The 25,883-nt window shown below is 36.6% G+C and overlaps 1 protein-coding gene across 3 annotated transcripts in view; it reads left to right on the top strand.

Moving 5' to 3' along the window:
• EYA3 (EYA transcriptional coactivator and phosphatase 3) overlaps window positions 1–25,883 on the top strand; it is a 99,738-nt gene that overhangs the window by 46,861 nt on the left and 26,994 nt on the right. For 2 of the 3 annotated variants that reach the window (XM_036914961.2, XM_036914959.2), the window contains exons 8-12: window positions 4,446–4,583; window positions 10,884–10,969; window positions 13,430–13,613; window positions 22,989–23,128; window positions 24,901–24,984. In XM_036914961.2, coding sequence (XP_036770856.1) covers window positions 4,446–4,583; window positions 10,884–10,969; window positions 13,430–13,613; window positions 22,989–23,128; window positions 24,901–24,984 — 632 coding nt within the window. The remainder of the gene's footprint in view (window positions 1–4,445; window positions 4,584–10,883; window positions 10,970–13,429; window positions 13,614–22,988; window positions 23,129–24,900; window positions 24,985–25,883) is intronic. The other variant, XM_036914962.2, reaches the window with a different exon arrangement.

Genomic DNA, 25,883 nt, shown 5'->3' with positions numbered 1-25,883 from the left:
GAAAGAAAATTCTGTAAAATAGATCCCTGTTTAATGTTTGGGGTGAGAGAGGCTTGTTTCAAAAGTTCTTCTCTCAGTAATTCAGAAGGAGATAATTATTAATTTACTTTGACTCTATGTAATGTGTGAGTGTTACTGGAGAGAGATTTAGGTTGGGGTAATATGAATAGTAGATATGGTATATTCTCAGAATTTATAAAGAAAATTATAAAGAAAGATTTCTAATACTTTTTAAAGTGACTATTTTTAAAAGACATTTTCTTATGTTTTAACATGTGACTTTTTTTTTAACTGTTCACTCAAATATAAAACACTTCATTTCTCCTTGTGAAGATTTTAGTGATTTTGTTATCTCAGGGCTGCCCTATTACAACTAAGACTAGATTAGCGAGTGTGTTGTGTTGTTTCAGATGTAAAGAGGGCTTCAGGAAAATCTTATTGTAATATTTTCTCATATTTATTGAGTGCTTACTATACCAAGCAGTATGCTAAGAGTAAGTACTTCACACGTTACATTATTGTCTTATTTAATCCTCAGAACAATCCTAAAAAGTAAGCCTAGCATAAGTGTTTATACCTTCTTATAGATACGGACACAGGCTTAGAAGGATTAAATGACTAGCCTGAGGTCATACAATTAGTAAATGCCTGGGGTTAGAATTGAACCCAGGTTTGTTTAATTTGAAAGTGCTTATAATTTAGGTCTATTTGAAAAAGATAATATCAGAGTTGAGTTTGAAATTTGTTTCCTCCTCTTAAAGAAAGAGGAAAAGACTAGAGGAAATCCAGGAAGCCCATATTTTATGAGTAATCTTTAAAGTAAAGGAATAATGGTCATGTTTTTTTCAGAGCTATATAGAAATGTGATTGGATGACAGAAAGAAGATTAGAGGTTTAACTTGCAGTGATATGAATGAATATGTGTGAGGAAAGGGGTTCTCATTTATTTTTAGGGCTAATAAAATATTGTCATAGCTGCCACTTTTCTAACTTCTTTTAAAAGAACTTTAATGTAATACAGTGTGTATTAAGAGCCTTATGGATGTTCATACCATTTCCTTCAGTCATTTCACTTATAGGAATTTATCCTATGAAACTAAGTACAGATACCCATAAAAATTTATTAAAGTATTCATAGCAGCATTATTTATAATAGCAAAAGATTGTAAACAATCTACATGTTAAATTGAAAGGTTATGTTAAATTGTAGTATATCCATAGAATGGGAAACTGACCATTGTATATCATATTCTTAAACAATATTTAGTGTCTTGAGAAAATACCTTATTATTGATTGGAAAAAGGAGAATGTAAAACTGAAAACAATACTATGCCAACTTAGTATTTTTTAAAAATACGTACATAAAGAATAATTTGGAAGAACAAATGTGAATGTTAACAGTATAAGCACTACAGATTTGATCTCAGTTACCATGGAGTCATGCAAAGCAAGGACACGGTTCTAGTATGCACAGGTTTCAGTTAATATATTCCTGTGCAAAAGCAAGAAAGAATTGCCTGTATTTTTCTTTTCTGTGTTGTGAGACTATGAGATTTTTTTTCTCTAAACTTTCTGTAGTTTCCTAATTTTCCATAATATACATCTACTTATTTTATAATTAGAAAAAGCACTCAGATTAAATTACTTAGTATTTACAATAGCTTAACCCAAGAGCTGTTGAATCAACAAACTAAGGTATTCTTTCTTGTGTTTTTTTTCTAGCATTGACCTGTACCTAATTCCAAACAAAACTAATTCTGTAAAGCTCTGCTACTCTGATACGTATTTGTATAAATCGAACTACTCAGATTAGTTTGGTTAGTGACTAACCAATAGAGAGTTAAATATTGGTGCTGAGAAACTTGCGTAGAGTTTCTGATAAGACCCCAGTGTGGGGCAGCAGGAGGACAGCGGTCAGAAAAAGACTTTGCTTGGTAGACCAGCTGTTGCTCCATATCAGGCTTTGGTGCTTACAATGACTCAAGAAGCTTTGTGACTACAGACATAGAGCAGTGGTCCAGGAGTAAGGACGTGAGGATTTGGTCTTGTCTTCGCTGTGGGCAATGAGGCTCTACAGTCAAACCTTTTAGTCATGCTACCCTATTACTTGGAATTACTTCCTTTTGAAGGAAGATATTTATATGCTTAAAGAGCTGAACTGCAGTGATGGTGGAAGGCAGTGTCCATATTGTCTTTTATTCCTCTGTTCTTCAAAACTATTTATAATTAAATATCTCCTTTGTGGTTTTGGCCAAAAATATTCAAAACTAGCTATTCCCCTACTTGTCTTGGATATTTTGCCCTACTTATGATCTTATAAGAAGGGCTAGTTTATAGATATTTTATATTTTGAAATTTAGAAAATATATATTAAGCAATTAGACTAGCAAAACATTCTGTTATACTATATTAATAAGATAGTATTTTATTTTAGTACAGTGTAATAATAAACATGTTCACAAATCCAATACTTTAGCTTCAGAGCCCATTTAGAAAAAAAAATCATGTTGATTACAGTAAATCTGAAAGTTATTGTGCCATTGAAATGACAATTTGTTTACTAAAAAATGTAATACTAAATACTCAGCCACCAAGAATCATGGCACTGATATTTAAATTTAACATCATGAATGTTTAAAAGATAACATTCTTAAATATTTTACTGATGAGCATCAGATATAGTTAGGACTTTATCTTTGGCTAACCTGGACAAGACTTTTTAAATAATTATGAATTAAGGGTAGAAGGGGGGCCAGCCCTCCTAATTCATGTTAGATGTGTTGATATTCCTCAGTCTCCTCAAATAAGTCATTTCATGTGTTTAGTAGGTAAGAAAGGAATATGACTTTAATGCTTAAAGTGTTTGGGCAAGGCAGTTACCATGTCCTCTTGTCAACCTTTTAAGATTTTCCCATCTCCCTTTACTATTCTTAAATTTACTTAACAACAGATTTTATAGATCTGAGTTGCACTAGGATATCTCAGTGCCTGGTGAAGCATATATTTATTATGAAAGTATTATATTTACAAATTCCTTATCAGATTTGGAGTTAATATTGAATTTGAAGCTGTGGCTGACCTTGGTATTGATTTCTTACCTGGAATATGTTTGATTGATGAACTTCTTCAACCTGATTATCACCTTCAACTGCACTGATCCAGCAGCCATAGCTACTCAAAACACAGTGAACAACCAGCAGTAAAATTTTTTATAAGTAGACTTTAGCATAGCCAAAATTACCACAAAAACTATTTGCTCATAAAGGACATCCTTAGACTCTCATATAGAAGCAAACTTTGTTTATGGTTTCCCAGTTTACTGCAAATGAAAAGGGAGACACAGTCGGAGAGAGATGTCAGGAAGTGACAGATTACAAAGAAAAGACGAAGTGATATACGAGCCCAAAAATCATAGAACTATAATTGAATCCTATTTGATACTAAGCACATATGTCTTCACATATCATAATAGCCTCTAAGGGTGTCTCTGTAATAATGTAGATAACACAACAGTGTTGCTCTTTATAAAAACAATCCTGAGGAAATCCAACGGTATGTTCACCATTTCCTCCTTACTAAGAAGGCAGGAAAGGATATAAATATGTTTCCGAAAGACTGTCTCTCAGGAGCATTGTGATCAAAATAAAAGTAAATAGCTATGATGTCTATCAATATGAGGTAGATTTACATGTTGTAACATGGAAAGATGTCTCTCAGAGAAGCAAAGTATGAACAATATTTACAATATCCCATTTTTATTAAAAAGGAGAAAAAGTGATAAATACATAGAAGAAATCTGAGTGACTGTTCAGCAAACTGTTAATAGTGTTTAAGTCTGGATGATGGGATTATATATGACTTTATTTTTTTCTAAGTTACATGTTACATACTTCTGTAATGTTTTTAATTTATAAAAATAAGCAGGTATGTCTGTCCTAATCAGAAGAAACAAAAGTAACAAAATAACCAACTTAAGAAGGCAGAGAAGTATTTAATACATTTTAGAAAAATTTGGTGCTTGTTTAATGGGTAAGTGAATTTTAAACTTATGTGGAATGTGTCCCACCTTGACAATGCAGATAAATGATTTATCACTGTACATGATCATCAGGCACTCTCTACAACAAATATTCTGGTTGGATGTCAGTAGCTTTTTTTTCTGAACCCTGGTCAGTTTCCCCAACCATTGAAATGAACTTACATACCTATCACTATTTGGGGTTTATGACAAGATTTTGTTTCTATGACCCCACTTCCCAATTCTTTGAAATGGTATTTGCTTGTGGTATATTATGAATTGGAGAATCAGTAGTTTTCTCTTACAAGCAAATTTATTTTTGTTTTAAGATTTATATATTAAACCTACTGGCTGATATTTGAAAGCATAACCATGCTCCTCAGTCCCAGTGTATTGTTTGTAATTGGTCCAATTTATCTGATTCAGGTGCATTGTGGCCAGGTATGAAACCTGAAAGTGGTTTAATTCAGACTCCATCTCCAAGTCAACACAGTGTTCTTACCTGCACTACAGGGTTAACCACAAGCCAGCCAAGCCCAGCACATTATTCTTACCCTATTCAAGGTAAATAGGCATGGTTGTGTGTATGTGTGTTTTTTTTTCTTTATTGTTTTTTTGTTTTGAATCCACCTGTATCTCCAGACAAATTGGGTAATACAGGAGCTCTGTCTTCTAAAATAGAAGGGGGTGATATTTGCATTTGTGCATGCTTTTTGTGTTAGGCAAACCAGAACCTAGGAACGTGGCCTTTGAATGTGAATAGTAGAATTGAAGCCTTCCTTTTACAGGTTGGTGTCCAGAAAACCTGTCTGATTTTGTTCCAGTCTGTTCTCAGTGACATTTTGTCCTATATGTGAGCAGACAACTCCTTGGGTTAGAAACTTGCTGACTTCTTTTGTGTGAAGTCCAAATAGAGTGGATTGAGATGAGAGCTGCTTTGTGAGATGTGTGCTGCTTTCCTGCTGTGGTTTTGTCATACCTCCACCCGCATTTACTACATGGGGCATTTTTTTTGCTCAAAAAGTTCAATCTTGTTTCCATTTCATGACGAAAAGCATAGCATTAAAGCTTGAACTCTTAAACAGCTCTGCCCTCCCAGTTCTTCGTCTAAAAGCTTAGGATGATGACTGGACAATTTGGAAAGAAGACAGAGAAACTCAAAAGGCACAGTGGAATTAATTTCCTACCCTTCCAGATCCAGTGCGGGTAGTTTGTCATTGCTATACACTGGGAGTTTATTCCCATTTACTTGGCTTTTTGTCTGTCCTTTCTCCTGATTTCTCCTAGCTTTTAAATTTTATTTCTTATAAAATTTAGGGGTGTGTGGGTGGGACAGTAAAAGCTGGTCTGAGGTATTCTTAAAATATTAGTTTAGGTGATAAAATGTTTTGATTATATTGAAGTCTTTTGATTTTCAGATTTAACTGTTTGCAATTATGATTGAAAACTGCTTCGGCTTGGCCCATTGGGAACAGAACTGGTCACTACATTCCTAAGACCTTGCTCTGAGCTACCTTTACCTTCCTGTTTTTTACTGAGTTCTTTTCTTACTTGTTTTTCCTTCTTTGTCCCTTCCCCCTTCTTTCTTTCTAAAATGGGAACAAACCAGGAGGTGAAAAACTCAAGAGCATGACTTTGTCTTCTTCTCTACCCCCTTTCATTTTTATGAAGTATTTCTCTAGCTTGGTAGGCCTTTGGGTCCCAACTGCAGGCAAATCTAGTAGCCAATTCTCCCCTAAACATATATCCCTGATGATTACACCTAGATCAGGAAAGAAAAAGAAAGGGTTCTCATATATTACTAACTCTCTCCCAAGGTTTAGAACCACCACTCCTCTGTAGTAGTTGTATCTTACTTAGGTTTGATGAACCTGATAGCTAATGCTTACTTCTCTCCCTTGTAAAATAAGAGGAACCTCCGTTTTGGCATCTTTTAGGATCTGTTGTGTTATAAGGGTCACGAAAACATCCTTTAAACTTCATTAACCACTATCCTAACTTGTTTTCTGTTAGTACTTTATTCCCCTTTTGATCAATTAAATTGTTTTCCCCCATTTTGCTAATAATGATTATTGCTGATATTTAGTAAGTGCTTACTATGTTATTATTATTTCAAGGAGTAGGTAGATAGGTGTTACTCATGTAATCTTCACAACCCACCTTATGAGAGAAGTACTCTTATTAACCCCATTTTATAGATGTGGAGCTTAAGACCCTGAAAAGCAAAGTAACTTGTCCAAGGTCACAAAATTAGTAAATAATTAAGTCAGGAGGTAAGCTGGGCAGTCTGAACATGAGGGCAATATTTGTGATATTCAGTATTGAAGTCGTGGTATTGATAGCTTCCCATAGTCGAGAACCTATACTGAAAAATATCTTACTTTTTTTTCTCTTTTCCTGGTTAACCTAATGGCCAATTTTATTGTTCATTAAAACTTTGGTACAGGGTAGACATCAAAGCAGAAGTTAACCATCAAATTAATTGATTTTTGCCATTTATTCTGAAGAAAAAACTGGTAGAAAACAAATTGAAACAATTGGCTAAAATGAAATATGGGCATTATTGGCAGATTGGAATTACCTGGGTTCTCTGCTGTTGCTGTCCTTCTCCCACCCACACTTTTCATTTCCTCAAACATGGCTAATGAATATTACCTATCCAGGGCTTCTTTCTTTCCCCTATGTAACTACGCAGTCATTCCACAGAATCAAAGCAAAGAGCATTGTAGGTTTGGTTTGGTTTGGTTTTTTAAGTGGTCAAAACAGCAGTGTCTCCTCATCCTACCCGCAAAGCATTCCACAGTTCAAAATAGCCCATCTTCCCTGGGGGAGTAGGGAAATTGTCTCAAAACCAAATTCCACTTCGGGTTTGATCAACTCCAATCAAAACTTTTTCTTTAGTGTATAACTCAGTGCTCATGAAAACCCTTTGATTAAGTAGATCTGGCTTCTTTGTATCAGTCTTTTCCTAGGTTGTGACTGTATGGCCCAATCTCTGGTTATTATTTTATTCAGTGGAGATGGCTTAAATGATTAATATTTGAGTGGCAAAATTAATTTCAGATATTTCAAAATGAATTTTAACTCAATCTTGATTTCTAATGAATGTCTTTGGGCTCCAAAACTGTTGGTAATACACAATAACCTTTTACTGACCAGGAGATTTGTTTTCTTTTTAAAAATACTTTCTTGTTTAGCATAGTTTTAGGTTTATAGAATATTGAACAGATGGTACAGAACGTTATATATCCCCCAGCCTTGCTCAGTTTCCCCTGTTGTTAACATTTTACTTTAGATTGGAGCATTTGTAATAATTAATGAACCCATATTGGTACATTATTATTAACTGAGTAATTTATTCAGACTTCCTTAGTTTTTACCTGATGTCATTTTTTTTTTTTTGTTCCAGGGTCTCATCCACGGTAGCACATTTCATTTGTTAGGTCGCCTTTGACTGCTCTTAATAACTGCAGTTTTTCAGACTTGCCTTGTTTTTGATGATCTTGACATGCCATACATGAATCCCACAAGTTATACAGGAATATCCATTGCTATAAGATGGACATGAATCCCAGAAGTATTTATTGATCATCACCTGCTGTATGCCAGGCACTTTGCTAGGTATTAGAGATAATAGGATAGTCAGAGTCTGCCTCATTGGAGCTTACAAACTAGTGGGGGAGACAGAAAACAAGCAAGTAAATAAATAGATTTTGAGAAGTGCTCTGAAAGGAAAAAAGAATAGATTGCTATGATTGGGAAAACAAGAAAGGAGTTTTCATAGAGGGGTCAGAGAAAGTCTCTCTGAGGAAGTAGACATGCTGAGGAGGAGCCATCTTGCTGGGAGGGCAAGATGGGCAGGCCAGAGAGACCAATCCAGGCATAGGGAACAACACTGCAAAGGTCTTCATGTGAGAAAGAGCTTGTCTTGTTTTGAGTAACTCAAAAGCCATGGGGAGCAAGGGTGATAGACATCTATCAAATTAGAGAGGTGGGTAAGTTAATCTTGTGTGCCATTAACCCTTGGGTTAACCATCCCCCTTTGGGGCAGTGTCACTTAATTCAGCTGTGCCTCTCACAGTTGTATAACCAGTCTTCTGATTAAAGTTCTCTTTATTTTGACTATATTAGATAAATCTCTAGTTGGCCACAGTTCTCAGAAGCTTTGTCTTTCTGTGCTTTCACAGCTCCATTGTCAAAACAGGAGACGAGACTAAAAGCTGTTGCCCATGTCATTGGCTTTTGGAGAGCTAGTAGCCTTTAGAGATATGTCAGTAGGAGTTACCACTTGAGTTTTATTTGATCTTACAATCAATAAAATTTTGTACTTTTTGTTGGCAATTTTATTGCTGCTGCTTTTGTTTGTTAAGTCTGCACTTGAATAGTCTTTGTTGAGATCTACATGTATATGTATGGATATATATGCAGGATGATCAATACTTTTTTATGAGGTATGCGGCTTTTTAATCGTAGCTATGTAGGGGGTAGGGCATGCAGTGATTCTGTGCATCTTTAGGTAAGTTTAGCTTGGGTTTGATGGTTACAAAAGCCTAAATAAATATTATTTATTTAATTATTGTCTAACTTCTGTCAACAGAATTTAAACTCCATGAGGTCAAGGACTTTATCTTGTTCATATCTCTATTCCTCAGACTGGAACTGGAACAGTTTCTGGTGCATAGTAGACCCTGGCTTGCTGAGCGAATGAATGAATCACATGTTAGAAATGATTTGACCGAGTTGAAAGGAAAAAGAAGGGTTATTAAGCCCTATAAACTTTCTAGGTAGGCAGGCCAGCATTTCCTATGATAGCCACTGTTGATGAGGGTCATTTGTGATTGTTAGTGTGGTGCTTGTTAAAAACTTGAACAGTATCAACAGCTAGCTAATCAAGTCATTAAACTTCTTAGCAGAGGTAATGAGAGTATGTGGCCAATTATTTTTACTTAAAGCCCTATTCAGCAAGTGGCCTGAAAATTACTACATTTATAAAACCACCTTGTCAGTAGAGTACCTTTTTCCCATGTGTATAGAGATAAGATATGAATGAGTTATACTTCTAATCATTTATAAGTTATTAAGAAGGCAGAACAGAATTAAAGGTAAATAGGAGGAAGAAAGGAGTATAGACTACAACGAGGCCAGAGAAATACTGAGCTGGAAATGGACTTTGCTGGGAAAGATAATTGTAGAAGATTAAATAAATAAGTTCTTCATTTTTCTTTCCAGCCTTTAATCACCTAGATTCAGTCTGTAACTGCAGGCCTGCCTAGTATAATGTACTGGTAATAGAACCTGGAATCTACTCAAAGTTCTTTACCCACAAGAATGATTAGAAAGTACTTATAGAGTCATCTAGCCTATGTATAGTAATTTCTTAGTATTTCCCCTTTGGAAAAAAGTGGGTTAGGCCACAGTAGAAAAGAAGGTGAGCATTGATGAGAAGAAAATACTTCTGTAAAGTTATAAAATCTATTTCATTTAGTTGTTGGGTTTAAGAAAGTAAACTCTTGGAAGTCCTTTAGCTCCCTTTGGGGAAGAAGTACTTTAGAAAAGAAAATCTCCCTGGAAACTCAGGAAATCGGATCCCTAGCTCAGCCACTGACTGGAAAAGGGCACTTGATGAATAATTGGGAGATCCCAGTTATCATCTTGACTGTCTACCACTAGCTCCGTGAGTGTGGACAAATTAACTCTTGTTTTGTCCCAAGTTCTTCATCTGAAAGCTGGGGTTGCAGCAATAGCTGTTCTTTATATCTAGTTTATCTTAATCTCTTCTAGTCTTTATTCTAAGCAGAGTACCCTTGGGAAAAAGGATAAAAATTCTCTCTGATTTTGACCAATACTTTTCCAGTTTCTTCTGCATTTGTTATCTGCCCTGTTCTTAATGGAGGTTTTCCTATTGACTTTCCCCCTAGAGGACTTTGTTGCTAATGGCATAGATAGTCTGACAGTCATGTGTACATGCTGGTGAACCCTAATGGTATGCGTAACTACAGTGGGAACCATGTCAACCATGTCTAAGTGTGTTTATGGTAAGTGAGGAAGGAGTTCAAGACCAGCACCTCACAATCTCAGTAACATTGTCCAACTGGAAAAAGTCCCTCTAGCAAATATAGGTACTGGGGATTTAATTAAAACTGGAATCTATGACAGAAGGGTATGAAAAATTTACCCTGAATCTTGGTCCCAAGACAGGCATCCTAAGTAGCTTGTAGAGTATATTTTTACCTGGCCAGAATAGTATTTAATATTTTCCAAGTTTTTCTAGGCTCATTGGTAAAATCATTAAATGCCATATTATGGTGTTTGTTGATCCACATTAGTAATCCATTATTTGAGTAGAGCACAGGAGCAACTCCTAATACTTTAGAATTTGGAGGACCAGCTCTATTTCTCAAAGTCATTATGTTGCATCAATAAAGATTTGAGACAATGACAGTAGATATCACTGTAGGATTTGCATGTGGGTTTACCAGAGCTATTGTGTACATCAGTTGTCAGCAGGTCCCATTGCAGGTGAGTCATTTTCTAACTGCCAGAGAAGACAGACTGGAGCAATTTTGATTTAGCTTCTGATTTCATTGATATTGTTAGTATGAGCCAATACACTGTATATGTATCCTTCTAGAACTTTAGTAGGAAATATTGAAAACTCAAATTGAAGCAGAAAAATATTTGAACTGTTTTGTTTCTAAACAAGTCTAAATTAAGGCATGGCATGCAAAAGCAGAAAACCAGTATGTTTCCTTTGCCAGTGTTCTTGATCTTGTAATCTGTTTACGTAAAACACAGTGTATTTTCAATTTCTTCTGGCCTTTTGCATGGTATCTTTAATATCTTTAAACACTCTCCATCCTATAGCTTCAAGCACAAATGCCAGCCTGATACCCACTTCATCTACAGTTGCCAATATTCCAGCAGCAGCAGTTTCCAGCATCTCAAACCAGGTACTGTGCTACTTTTTGTTCATCCTGTTTGGGTTGGTGTATCTGGCTTGCTCTTCCCCTCTTCTTTCCACAGTGAATTTGCCAGTCTAAGAAACAACCAGTATGGGCTGAGGAGAGACCTTTCTCTGGAAGCCCTCAGTACTAGGACCCTGGATGGTTTCTCAGGCTACCGTCTAGTTTCTCTCATTCCTCTGCTAAGTCTCTGGATGATACAATTAACATCTGTTCCTTTTCTATTATATGTGTATCTACCTCCTATCCCATTCCTACTAAAATGTAAGTTCCATGAGAGTAGGGATTTATTTTTCTATGTTGTTCATTTATATATTCCCAGAGTTCAGAAAAATGCCTGGCACTCACATTAAAGGACATAATAAATATTTATGGAAGGAATAAATATTCCACTTTTTAATTTAACCACTCATTCCTTTGTGAATTCTTTGTGGACTGGTCTTCATCACGGTTCTCTTAACTCTATATGCTTAGATCACTGGTGACATTTCAATGTTTTAGGGTTTGGGGTTTTGTTATATTTTTATTTGTTTTCTCTGCAGCAATTAGCATTATCAAGCACTGTCTCCGTGGATCTTTTTTTCTGGGTTCAGTTAACATTACTATTCTGGTTCACTTTGTATGTTTGTCTTTCTTGGCATTTGTTCATTCTTTTAGTCCACAAACATTTGTTGAGCCTCTGCTATATGCTGGCACTCTTCAGGGCACTATCTATCTATCTCCCTTTCATAGCTTTTCTTTCTGATCTTGTCTTTTGTCGTGGACAGTTGATTTAGTTTTCCACATGTATTACTTAATCCCAGGAATGTTTAACCACATTTACAGTGTTGATTTACTGTCTCCAAAGGTTCTGGTCCTGACCTCATTATATCTAGAGACTTCCTACTAAGTGATGGACATTTTTTATTTAATGTCCTGCTGTTTCCCCAAATTTACTATAAAAACTTAGAACTCTTAAAACTAGCCTTTCATCCCAGCCTCTTTTGTCTCCTTATTTTCCAAAAGTAAAACCATTGTTCTCTCTGACTTCTCAGTTCTTGTCAACGACACAATTTTTAAATAAACCTAGGCCGAAAACCAGACCAGTATTCTTCAGTTTCTTTTTTCTCACCCACCCCTAATCCAGCCATTTCTGGAATGCTTTCTTTGTTTTTCATTCTTGCTGTCATTTCTGTTTTGGTTTTTTCCTCTTTAATTCTGAATGACCGTAGTTCTCATCTCCAGTTTTTTCCTGTACCATCCATTTTTCTAAAACACTATTTGATTAATTTTCCCCAAAGGCCACTTTTTATCCTGTCACTCCTCTTCTCAGAAACTTTGTATTTTTGTTTGTTGATTTGAATTTGATAATCCCTATTTTCCACCCTCACATAACCTAAAGAACCCAAGTCTTGTTCTTTAACTGCTCAGTCAAGCCTGCTGAGGTCCTTTGTTCCAACCAGATGCAGCGTCTCTGGCTCCTTGATAAAACCTTCTCAGGGCTTGTTCATGTTTCTGTCCCCTGTTGATCTCAGAAAGCTCTCTGACTGCAGTCTGCAGTGCTAGTGTCTTCCCCTCTACTTTACTCATGTATATAATTGATTGCCAATTTGTTGGAAATTTTTTGTCTTTCCTGCTAGATTTTTAACTCCCTTGAGTTCAGCTAGTCTGACTTACTCTTTTCTTTAGTGTTCCCTTCTCCCACCCATATACCAACACATGCTGTGAATTACATTTGGTGTGGTAGAGATTCAGTACTCTTTATAAATAATTGGTCTGGTCAGTTAGCTTCTTCCAACTTGTTACCAGCATCAGTATCAAAGGAGTTTTTAAAAGGTGTTATTTAAACTGTATGTCATACCTAGTTTTTACAGCACAGGCTTAAATTGTCCAGTTTGATAAGTTGTGACATGTATGTGCCTGTAAAACTAGCAAAAGTTCCCGCTGAATATTTTAAAGAAACTTCATTTTTAAAGAAACCCCGATTATTTTTTTAAATAATTTTTTTAATATATTTTTTTGACCAGGAAAATTAGATATAGGAAATGTGCTTTTTTGTTCAAGCTCATCTGTCCTTAGAAGCACTACCATCTAGTGCAGTGGTTTATAAACTTGTTAAAGAGTAAATGCCTTCCTTCAAAAATTTTATGTAGAAATTCAGTACATAAAATAGAAAAGAAAAATAAAAAGCTGTTATAGTAGAAAAGTGGACATTGTATACAAGTGCTTGGGTCCCTTCCCTCTCAGCCCTCCCCTCATGCCAAAGACAGCCCCTGAGGCATCGCCTGTCTCTTAGGTTTCCACAGAATGCATTTCAAAAATCTCTGGTTTAGGTGTAAGATAGAGATAGTAAATGAGAAGTCAGACCAGTGTTTTAGGAAAATAATTATGAATAAGAGGGACATGAAAGTCTCTTGTGTTGACTTTCTAAGAGTCTTATTTTCCTCCCTTATTCTCTTTGGTCTACAGGACTATCCCACCTATACTATTCTTGGTCAGAGTCAGTACCAGGCCTGCTACCCCAGCTCTAGCTTTGGAGTCACAGGCCAGACAAACAGCGATGCTGAGAGCACCACATTAGCAGCAACCACATACCAGACAGAGAAGCCTAATGTCATGGTCCCTGCATCTGCAACTCAGCGACTTTCCTCTGGTAAGCACTGCAGCTATAAAAACTTTGGCTTAAGGGTGCTTCATTCAACAGGTGATGGTGAAGATTATTTCATTCTGGTCTAAGTCACTGTTACCATGCTGTTGGCTTTCCCTCTTGGGTGAGGAGTATTAAACATTGCAACTGGAATATGATGAGTCATTGGCAAGCTGAATATAATGCCTGATGATTTGAACAGAAAAGTACCAAGAATGAAGAGACTCCTCCTGTGCCCCTCCTGTAGTTTTAACATGCTTGTCACAAGGAACTTCAGAATTTTGGCACATTTTGTAAAGTTGGAAGACATAAGTTTTAGTTTATGCTTATTTTGGATTTCTGCTAAGACCTAAGAGCTGTAGTTCTTAACTTTTTCTGTGTCATGTATCCTTTTAAGATTCTGAGGAAAGCTATGGTCCTTTTCCCCCAAAGAAATATATAAAATTTAACCTGCAAATTTAAAGAAAATACTGAAATTTGTACATTCAGCTTTGAATGAATTGAAGAATTATGTCCAGGTTTTTTTAAAAACCTGACATAAAGACTTTATTTTTCTGTATTTTTCATGAAAACTTGGTTACTCACTGACACATCATGTAACTTGAGGAATGACTGTTTATTGTTTGCACTGATGTAGTTTTGAAAACTACTGTGCATCAACTGCAGCAGTTTTCTGCGCATTTTACATTTACCAGTCTTCTAAGTAAATGGGCCTACAGATGGTCGCTGTTTCAAACTTACATAACTTTGAAATGATTACATGTGTTGATGCGTTAGTTTTGAATTCATTCCTCTAAATATCTTTGTTCTTCATGACAATTTTGTCTTTCTAGTGGAAAATTTCAGGTACAGAGAGAAGTTGTCAGATTAGTATAATGAACTCTTTTTTTTTCTTTTTAACAGTTCCCAACTCATTTAATGATGCCAATTTTACCCTCATGAAATTTTTTTTTTTTTTTTGAGAGGGCATCTCTCATATTTATTGATCAGATGGCTGTTAACAACAATAAAATTCTGTATAGGGGACTCAATGCTCAGTGCACAATCATCAGTCCACCCCAAGCCTAATTCTCGTCAGTCTCCAATCTTTTGAAGCATAATGAACAAATTCTTACATAGTGAATAAGTTCTTACATGGTGAACAGTACAAGGGCAGTCATCACAGAAACTTTCAGTTTTGATCACGCATTATGAACTATAAACAATCAGGTCAAATATGAATATTTGTTTGATTTTTATACTTGATTTATATGTGAATCCCACATTTCTCCCTTATTATTATTATTATTATTTTTTTTTTCTAATAAAATGAAGTGGTAGGTAGATGCAAGGTAAAGGTATAAAACATAGTTTAGTGCTGTAAGAGAGCAAATGTAGATGATCAGGTGTGTGCCTATAGACTAAGTGTTAATCCAAGCTAGACAAGGGCAACAAAACATCGACGGATGCAGAAGATTTCTCTCAGAACAGGGGGGGTGAGGTTCTAAGCCCCTCCTCTGTTGATCCCCAATTTCTCACCTGATGGCCGCCCCTGCGACTGTGCCTGTCTTAGGTTGTTCCTCCCTTGAGGAATCTTACCCGTCTCTGGCTAACCAGTCATCTTCCGGGGCCATACAGGGAAATGTAAAGTTGGTAAGTGAGAGAGAGGCAATATTGTTTGAAAAGGTTAGCTTTTTACTTCTTTGCAGATTTATGCCCTGTGGCTTTTATGCCCAGTATTTGTCTTAAGGTATCTTTATCACTTGGAAGAATTATGATACTCGGTAAATTCGATTTGAGGCACGAACTCTATTTAAGGGTTGTAATTAGGAAGGAAGAAGAAAAGCTATAGGAGTAGCAGACGGAAGAAAACATGGGGAAGTTGATTATTTCTTTGACATATCTTCTTGTAGAGTAACTTAAGCATGTATAGGTTTTAAAGTACTAATTAAATTGCGTACACACATTAACATAATAGGAATACGGTTACATAACCAAAGCAGACCTATAATTACCAGCCATCTCCAGTGAAACCAAGAAAAGCAGTTAGACAGCCTAGGCATTTGTGAGAACATATCTATGATATGGTGGATATTGTCCAACTGAACTTGAACAGTCTGAGAGAAATCAGACAAATTAAAACAACCCATTCTTGGGGACTGTTCACATCCCATATGTTCTTTTAACAGTGGATAGTCTGTAGTTGTAAGATTTTGGAGCGCTACAACTTGCACTTCTCCTAATTCTTGGTTGAGTTCCAACAGTATAGATCCAGTCAAATTTGTTGTTTTACTGTATGCACAGGCCAGCTTAGATATCTCCTTCATTCTCATGGCAAGTCCAGGAACCGGTGGGATGAATGCAGCTACAACTGCAACATCGCCTGGATCTTTGTTGAGGTTTTTTGATGATCATCTTCTGGTATGACTCTTCCAGAGAGTGCTGATGTTGGAAGTTCTTCTTCATATTGTATCTTAGTTCATTTTCTGGGTAGCCAAATTAGGCTTTGATCCTTTGTATAAACACAAACAGACCCTTTGCCCACACTTTGATATGCTCTTTATACCATTGTGTAGAACTCATTGGAGGTCACCACACAGGAACTGCTTTTTTTTTTTTTTTTTTAAGAGAAAGGAATATTATCAGAAATAGCCAATCATCTGACACCCTTTAAGTGGTCAAAATTAAGGATATTTAAAGCATGCATTAATCATTGATTTACAGTTAGTTTTATCCTATCAGGTAGTAATCCCCCTTTTCTTTCTTCCTTTTTTTTTTTTTTTGTTATCATTAATCTACACTTACATGACGAATATTATGTTTAGTAGGCTCTCCCCTATACCAGGTCCCCCCTATAAACCCCTTTACAGTCACTGTCCATCAGCATAGCAAAATGTTGTAGAATCACTACTTGTCTTCTCTGTGTTGCACAGCCCTCCCCTTTCTCCCATCCCCCCATGCATGCTAATCTTAATACCCACCTTCTTCTTCCCTCCCCCTTATCCCTCCCTACCCACCCATCCTCCCCAGTCCCTTTCCCTTTGGTACCTATTAGTCCATTCTTGGGTTCTGTGATTCTGCTGCTGTTTTGTTCCTTTAGTTTTTCCTTTGTTCTTATATTCCACAGATGAGTGAAATCATTTGGTATTTCTCTTTCTCTGCTTGGCTTATTTCACTGAGCATAATACCCTCTAGCTCCATCCATGTTGCTGCAAGTGGTAGGATTTGCCCTCTTCTTATGGCTGAGTAGTATTCCATTGTGTATATGTACCACATCTTCTTTATCCATTCATCTATCGATGGACATTTAGGTTGCTTCCAATTCTTGGCTATTGTAAATAGTGCTGCGATAAACATAGGGGTGCATTGGTCTTTCTCAAACTTGATTGCTGCATTCTTGGGGTAAATTCCTAGGAGTGGAATTCCTGGGTCAAATGGTAAGTCTGTTTTGAGCATTTTGATGAACCTCCACACAGCTTTCCACAATGGTTGAACTAATTTACATTCCCACCAGCAGTGTAGGAGGGTTCCCCTTCTCCACAGCCTCGCCAACATTTGTTGTTGTTTGTCTTATGGATGGCAGCCATCCTTACTGGTGTGAGGTGATACCTCATTGTAGTTTTAATTTGCATTTCTCTGATAATTAGCGATGTGGAGCATCTTTTCATGTGTCTGTTGGCCATCTGTATTTCTTTTTTGGAGAACTGTCTGTTCAGTTCCTCTGCCCATTTCTTAATTGGGTTATTTGTTTTTTGTTTGTTGAGGTGTGTGAGCTCTTTATATATTCTGGACGTCAAGCCTTTATCGGATGTGTCATTTTCAAATATATTCTCCCATACTCTAGGGTTCCTTTTTGTTCTATTGATAGTGTCTTTTGCTGTACAGAAGCTTTTCAGCTTAATATAGTCCCACTTGTTCATTTTTGCTGTTGTTTTCCTTGCCCGGGGAGATATGTTCAAGAAGAGGTCACTCATGTTTATGTCTTAGAGGTTTTTGCCTATGTTTTTTTCCACGAGTTTAATGGTTTCATGACTTACATTCAGGTCTTTGATCCATTTTGAATTTACTTTTGTATATGGGGTTACACAATGGTCCAGTTTCGTTCTCCTACATGTAGCTGTTGTCCAGTTTTGTGAGCACCATCTGTTGAAGAGACTGTCATTTCCCCATTGTATGTCCATACATACTTTATCAAATATTAATTAACCATATATGTTTGGGTTAATGTCTGTAGTCTGTAGTCTGTTCCAGTGATCTGTGGCTCTGTTCTTGTGACAGTACCAAATTGTCTTGATTACTGTGGCTTTATAGTAGAGCTTGAAGTTGGGGAGTGAGATCCCCCCTACTTTATTCTTCTTTCTCAGGATTGCTTTGGCTATTCGGGGTCTTTGGTGTTTCCATATGAATTTTTGAATTATTTGTTCCAGTTTATTGAAGAATGTTGCTGGTAATTTGATAGGGATTGCATCAAATCTGTATATTGCTGTGGGCAGGATGGCCATTTTGATGATAATAATTCTTCCTAGCCACGAGCATGGGATGAATTTCCATTTGTTAGTGTCCCCTTTAATTTCTCTTAAAGAGTGTCTTGTAGTTTTCAGGGTATAGGTCTTTCACCTCCTTCGTTAGGTTTATTCCTAGGTATTTTATTCTTTTTGATGCAATTGTGAATGGAATTGTTTTCCTGATTTCTCTTTCTTCTAGTTCATTGTTAGTGTATAGGAAAGCAAAAGATTTCTGTGTATTAATTTTGTATCCTGCAACTTTGCTGAATTCCGATATTAGTTCTAGTAGTTTTGGGGTGGAGTCTTTAGGGTTTTTTATGTACAGTATCATGTCATCTGCAAATAATGACAGTTTAACTTCTTCTTTACCGATCTGGATGCCGTGTATTTCTTTGTTTTGTCTGATTGCCATGGCTAGGACCTCCAGTACTATGTTAAATAGCAGTGGGGAAAGTGGGCATCCCTGTCTAGTTCCCGATCTCAGAGGAAAAGCTTTCAGCTTCTCGCTGTTCAGTATAATGTTGGCTGTGGGTTTATGATATATGGCCTGTATTATGTTGAGGTACTTGCCCTCTATTCCCATTTTGCTGAGAGTTTTCATCATGAATGGATGTTGAATTTTGTCAAATGCTTTTTCAGCATCTATGGAGATGATCATGTGGTTTTTGTCTTTCTTTTTGTTGATGTGGTGGATGATGTTGATGGATTTTCAAATGTTTTACCATCCTTGCATCCCTGGGATGAATCCCACTTGGTCATGGTGTATGATCCTTTTGATATATTTTTGAATTCGGTTTGCTAATATTTTATTGAGTATTTTTGCATCTACATTCATCAGGGATATTGGTCTGTAATTTTCTTTTTTGGTGGGGTCTTTGCCTGGTTTTGGTATTAGGGTGATGTTGTCTTCATAGAATGAGTTTGGGAATATTCCCTCCTCTTCTATTTTTTGGAAAACTTAAAGGAGAATGGGTATTATGTCTTCTCTGTGTGTCTGATAAAATTCCGAGGTAAATCCGTCCGGCCCAGGGGTTTTGTTCTTGGGTAGTTTTTTGATTACCGTTTCAATATCTTTGCTCGTAATTGGTTTGTTTAACTTTTGTGTTTCTTCCTTGGTCAGTCTTGGAAGGTTGTATTTTTCTAGGAAGTTGTCCATTTCTTCTAGGTTTTCCAGCTTGTTGGCATATAGGTTTTCATAGTAGTCTTTAATAATTCTTTGTATTTTTGTGGAGTCTGTCATGATTTTTCTGTTCTCATTTCTGATTCTGTTGATTTGTGTTGATTCTCTTTTTCTCTTAATAAGTTTGGCTAGAGGCTTATCTATTTTGTTTATTTTCTCAAAGAACCAGCTCTTGGTTTCATTGATTTTTGCTATTGTTTTATTCTTCTCAATTTTATTTATTTCTTCTCTGATCTTTATTATGTCCCTCCTTCTGCTGACTTTAGGCCTCATTTGTTCTTCTTTTTCCAATTTCGATAATTGTGATGTTAGACTATTCATTTGGGATTGTTCTTCCTTCTTCAAGTGTGCCTGGATCGCTATATACTTTCCTCTTAAGACTGCTTTCGCTGCGTCCCACAGAAGTTGGGGCTTTGTGTTGTTGTTGTCATTTGTTTCTATATATTCCTTGATCTCTATTTTAATTTGTTCATTGATCCATTGATTAGTTAGCATGTTGTTAAGCCTCCATGTGTTTGTGAGCCTTTTTGTTTTCTTTGCAGAATTTATTTCTAGTTTTATACCTTTGTGGTCTGAAAAATTGGTTGGTAGAATTTCAATATTTTTGATTTTGCTGAGGCTCTTTTTGTGGGCTAGTATGTGGTCTATTCTGGAGAATGTTCCATGTGCACTTGAGAAGAATGTCTATCCTGTTGCTTTTGGATGTAGAGTTCTATAGATGTCTATTAGGTCCATCTGCTCTACTGTGTTGTTCAGTGCTTCCGTGTCCTTACTTATTTTCTGCCCGGTGGATCTATCCTTTGGGGTGAGTGGTGTGTTGAAGTCTCCTAGAATGGATGCATTGCAGTCTATTTCCCCCTTTAGTTCTGTTAGTATTTATTTCACATATGCTGGTGCTCCTGTGTTGGCTGCATATATATATTTAGAATGGTTATATCCTCTTGTTGGACTGAGCCCTTTATCATTATGTAGTGTCCTTCTTTATCTCTTGTTAGTTTCTTTGTTTTGAAGTCTATTTTGTCTGATATTAATACTGCAACCCCTGCTTTCTTCTCTCTGTCGTTTGCCTGAAATATGTTTTTCCATCCCTTGACTTTTAGTCTGTACATGTCTTTGGGTTTGAGGTGAGTTTCTTGTAAGCAGCATATAGATGGGTCTTGCTTTTTAATCCATTCTGTTACTCTGTGTCTTTTGATTGGTGCATTCAGTCCATTAACATTTAGGGTGACTATTGAAAGATATGTACTTATTGCCATTGCAGGCTTTAAATTCGTGGTTACCAAAGGTTCAAGGTTAGCCTCTTTAGTATCTTACTGCCTAACTTAGCTCACTTATTGAGCTGTTATATACACTGTCTGGAGATTCTTTTCTTCTCTCCCTTCTTATTCCTCCTCCTCCATTCTTCATATGTTGGGTGTTTTGTTCTGTGCTCTTTTTAGGAGTGCTCCCATCTAGAGCAGTCCCTGTAAGATGCCCTGTAGAGGTGGTTTGTCGGAAGCAAATTCCCTCAGCTTTTGCTTGTCTGGGAAGTGTTTAATCCCGCCCTCATATTTAAATGATAGTCGTGCTGGATACAGTATCCTTGGTTCAAGGCCCTTCTGTTTCATTGCATTAAATATATCATGCCATTCTCTTCTGGCCTGTAGGGTTTCTGTCGAGAAGTCTGATGTTAGCCTGATGGTTTTTCCTTTATAGGTGACCTTTTCCTCTCTAGCTGCCTTTAAAACTCTTTCCTTGTCCTTGATCTTTGCCATTTTAATTATTATGTGTCTTGGTGTTGTCCTCCTTGAATCCTTTCTGTTGGGGGTTCTGTGTATTTCCGTGGTCTGTTCGATTATTTCCTCCCCCAGTTTGGGGAAGTTTTCAGCAATTATTTCTTCCAAGATACTTTCCATCCCTTTTCCTCTCTCTTCTTCTTCTGGTACCCCTATAATACGGATATTGTTCCTTTTGGATTGGTCACACAGTTCTCTTAATATTGTTTCATTCCTGTAGATCCTTTTATCTCTCTCTATGTCAGCTTCTATGCGTTCCTGTTCTCTGGTTTCAATTCCATCAATGGCCTCTTGCATCCTATCCATTCTGCTTATAAACCCTTCCAGAGTTTGTTTCATTTCTGTGATCTCCTTTCTGGCATCTGTGATCTCCCTCCGGACTTCATCCCATCTGTCTTGCGTATTTCTCTGCATCTCTGTCAGCATGTTTATGATTTTTATTTTGAATTCTTTGTCAGGAAGACTGGTTAGGTCTGTCTCCTTCTCTGGTGTTGTCTCTGTGATCTTTGTCTGCCTGTAGTTTTGCCTTTTCATGGTGATAGGAATAGTTTGCAGAGCTGGGACGAGTGACGGCTGGAAGAACTTCCCTTCTTGTTGGTTTGTGGCCTTCCTCTCCTGGGAGAACAGCGACCTCTAGTGGCTTGTGCTGGGTAGCTGCACGCAGACAGGGCTTCTGCTTCCTGCGGGGCTGCTATGGAGTTTATCTCGGCTGTTGCTGTGGGCGTGGCCTGGCTCCAGCTGCCCCTTTGTGAGGCGCTGGGTTCTCGCAGGTGTGGATATGGTCTGGATGTTGTCCTGTGTCCTCTGGTCTTTATTCTAGGAAGAGTTGTCTTTGTTATATTTTCATAGATATATGTGGTTTTGGGAGGAGATTTCCGCAGCGCTACTCATGCCGCCATCTTGGCTCCGCGTCTGATGAACTCTTATGTATCCATCATCCTTCTTCAACAATTAATTCATAGGCAATCTTGTTTCAACTATACTTCAACTAATTCCCTCCTCAAATTCCAGGCATCATATCCCTAAAGGATAAATATAAATAACATAACCACAGTGCCATTATTCCATCTAACATATTCAACAATAATTCCTTACTATCATAAAACACCAAAAGGTATTTACATTTATTGTTTGCTCATAAATGTTAGGATTTTTGTTTTTCTCTTTATAGTTTTCTTAAATTAGGATCCAAGTAAGGTTCATACATTGGGGTTGGTGGATATTTATTTTGTGTCTCTTTTAACTGTAAATTCCCTCATCTCTTTTGTTATTCTCCCGTGTATTTTATTTGTTACAGAACCAGGATTATTTATCTGATACTGTTTCCCATTATAAATTTTGCCAATTGTATATGTCTGGGTTGTTTAACATGTCCTGCTACCTTCTGTATTTTTTATAAATTGGTAATTGGATCTAGACCTGTAGTTTTCAGTAGAGGTGATTTTGCACCATACTGCCCATCCTCCCAGGACACTTTGGCACTGAATGGAAATGTTTTTTGTTGTCACACTGGCTGGTGGGTGCTATTGGCATCCAGTGGGTAGAGGCCAAGGATGCTAACCAAACAATGTCCAGTGCACAGTACAGCCCCCACAGCAAAAGTTATCTAGCCCAATGTTAGTTGTGTCAAGTTGAGACTCTATCTAGAAGCTTGATCAGATTTAGGTTCAGTGGTTTTTTTGGCAAAACAGCTTCATAGATCTGTTCTTCCATTGGGAGACAGGCATATAAATTCTGGTTATAGCTCTTCTTGATGTTAGATGTTAGCAGCTATTGTTGCTCAGTGTCTAGGTCTACATTCCCAAATTGCTTAGCTAAAGTTTGGTTTTCCAGTCTCTACCTTGCAGTATTATCCTTAAGGGCAGAGAACATGCTCACCCTCTTCCTGCTCTGATTCTTAGAGCCTCTGACTACTGGCAATATGTCTCTTTTTCCTTTCTAGGAGACTCTTCTACAAGCCCATCTTTGTCCCAAACTACATCAGCTAAAGAGGCTGATGACCAATCCAGGAAAAACATGACTGGCAAGAACCGGGGCAAGAGGAAAGCTGATGCCAGCTCTTCCCAGGACAGTGAATTGGAAGTATGGGAAGAAACTTATTTGAGTTACCTACTTTTTTTCTCATTTCTTGTGTTTATCAAACATGTATCTAAAACTCATGGAGATGATGTTAGTTCTCTGTTGTGTGTCCTTTACTTCTTGAACAAGAGAAACTAAATCAGACAGATGAAAAAAAGAAATGTAAAAACACATTTCCCTATGCCCATAACTTACCATATCACTTTCAGAAGCTTTTCATCAAAAGCACTGAAAAAGGTTTTCTGAATTAGGTAGCCAGGTAACTTTTAAAGGGAAAGAACAAGCTGTTCTCTGTATTCCAGAGGAGAGTAGGAAGAACAGTGCATCAATTTCAGAAAGCAGAGGTGTCACAAGTAATGTCACACTGTTTTCCGTTTAAAAATCTCAAAGTAAAATGAGAGTACTAGAGTACTTTAGGCCAAGTTTCTGTGAAACATGCAACCAGATCTGGTAACTTATTAATGAGATTGGTACTCACTTGTTCTGTGGTTCAGCACTATGGGAATTTATTATGGGCATACATTTGGCTTCATTCTTAAAAAGACGAGAAAGTCATACAAAATGCTAATAGTGGAGTTTGATATTAATCCTTTTCTTTCCTTTTTAAAATTTTTCTATAATATGACTATTTAATAAGGGGGAAAAGCTATATTTTAAAATGAGTCCATTGATAGGTATAAAAACTTAGGTAAATTTGTATTTGGAGCCTCTCTTCCCCTTTATTCCTGAAAAAAAAAAGAGGGGTGGAGAAAGAAAATCTAAAGTCCTGATATAGTGCTTGAGAAAAACTGACAACTTTTTAAAATTGTGGTAAAATGTACATAACATAAAATTTTCCATTTTAACCATTTTTTAAATATACAATTCAGTGACATTAAGTATATTCAAATGCTGTTGCTACCACTATTTCCAAAACTTTTTCATGATCCCAAATAAAATCTCTACCCATTAAGCAATAACTCTCTATTTTCCCCCGCCACTAGCCTGTAGTAACCTGTTTCTTCAAGAGACTTTCTGTCTCTATGAATTTGCCTGTTCTAGATATTACATATAAGCTGAATCATACAATATCTGTCCTTTTGTGTCTGACTTATTTCACTTAGCATAATGTTCATAAGATTCATCCATGTATTAGCATGTATCAGAACTTGATTTCTTTTTATGGCTGAATAATATCCCATCGTATGTGTGTACCCTGTTTTGTTTATCCATTCATCTGTTGATGGACATTTGGGTTTTTTTCACCTTTGACCCATTGTCAATAATGCCACATTGCTATTCAGATTGTTTTTTTGAGTCCCTGTTTTAAATAATTTGGGGTATAAACCTAGGAATGGAATTGCTAATGGTAATGCTGTATTCAACTTTTTGAGGAACTGCAAATGTTTTCCATAGTGGCTGCACCATTTTACATTCCCACCAGTAATACACAAGAGTTCCAGTTTCTCCACATCCTCACCAATACTGTTATTTCCCATTTTTTTGGTATTAGCCATCCTAACAGATGCATATACAGCTATAAATTTCCCTCTTAGCACTGCTTTTTCTGCATCCCATAAATTTTGGTATGTTGTATTTTGTTTTCATTCATCTCAAGCTATTTTCTAACTTCCCTTGTGATTTGTTCTGAGCCATTGGTTATTAAGATTGTGTTGTTTAATTTTCACATATTTGTGAATTTTCCAGTTTTCCTTCTGTTACTGATTTCTTGTTTCATTCCATTGTAATTGAAAAAGATGCTCACTCATTATATTATATTTATTTTCCTCTCTCAGCGGGTATTTCTGTGGGACTTGGATGAAACCATCATCATCTTCCACTCCCTTCTTACTGGATCCTATGCCCAGAAGTATGGAAAGGTAATTTGAGCCTTTCTTCCTTTGTTATAATTGCCCCTCTCCTGACTATGTGGACAGATAACCCAAACCACTCTCTGCTTCCTCCATCTTATCCTGATGGCCTTTCACTTCACCTGATAGTTTGTATCAGGCAGGCTAAATGTTTAGAGTTGATAAAGCTAGAAACTAGATATAGGAACAGTGCTGAAAGCTGGAGTTGTTCAAGGTGGTATTTTATAAAGTCTGAGTATGGGGATAAGTCTCAAAACAGAGTGGAGTCTCAGGATTATATATTCCAAAGACTGATATATTATTCCTTAAATTACTTTTAACAGTCCAAACTGAGCATTTCATTTAGCTGAGTGTATGGCAGATATATGCATTTAAAATATAAATAACATATAATAAAGTATCTTTCTATAATAGATTACATACCTTCTTAAATTAAATATGCCAAGCAGAATTTAACTTGTTTAGTCATCAGTATAAATAGCAGTTTTAAAAGAGGGATGAGCTACTTTTAAGATACTTGCTCTATATTTCTACACTCAATTTCCTCCAGTGTCCTCTATTTTTCAGTTTCTATGAATAAATTTTATCTACCATCTTTGTTCTCTTACTACTCCCATTTATTTAGTATTGTCATTAATGTTTCTGTTAGAAGTACTTTCCACAGGCTTTTAGTGTCTAGGTTGGCAATCTGATCTAATAAGCTAATCTGCTATATAATAAAGCTGGTTATAAAAATATATAAAATAAGAGCATACAGTCTCTAAGTGAAGGCCTGATGGTTCATTTTAAAACTAAATGCAGTAGGCTTACTGCAGATATTTTTAGTTTTAAGTACTTATTTCCTGGTTGTTCAGATTCTCAGATAAGAGACTTCTGGTTATAGCATGCATGTGTATGTGTGCACATGT

This window comes from Manis pentadactyla, chromosome 4 (assembly GCF_030020395.1).
Source record: "Manis pentadactyla isolate mManPen7 chromosome 4, mManPen7.hap1, whole genome shotgun sequence".
In the NCBI taxonomy this organism is placed as follows: Eukaryota; Metazoa; Chordata; class Mammalia; order Pholidota; family Manidae; genus Manis; species Manis pentadactyla.
This window is presented reverse-complemented; position numbering and strand designations above follow the sequence as displayed.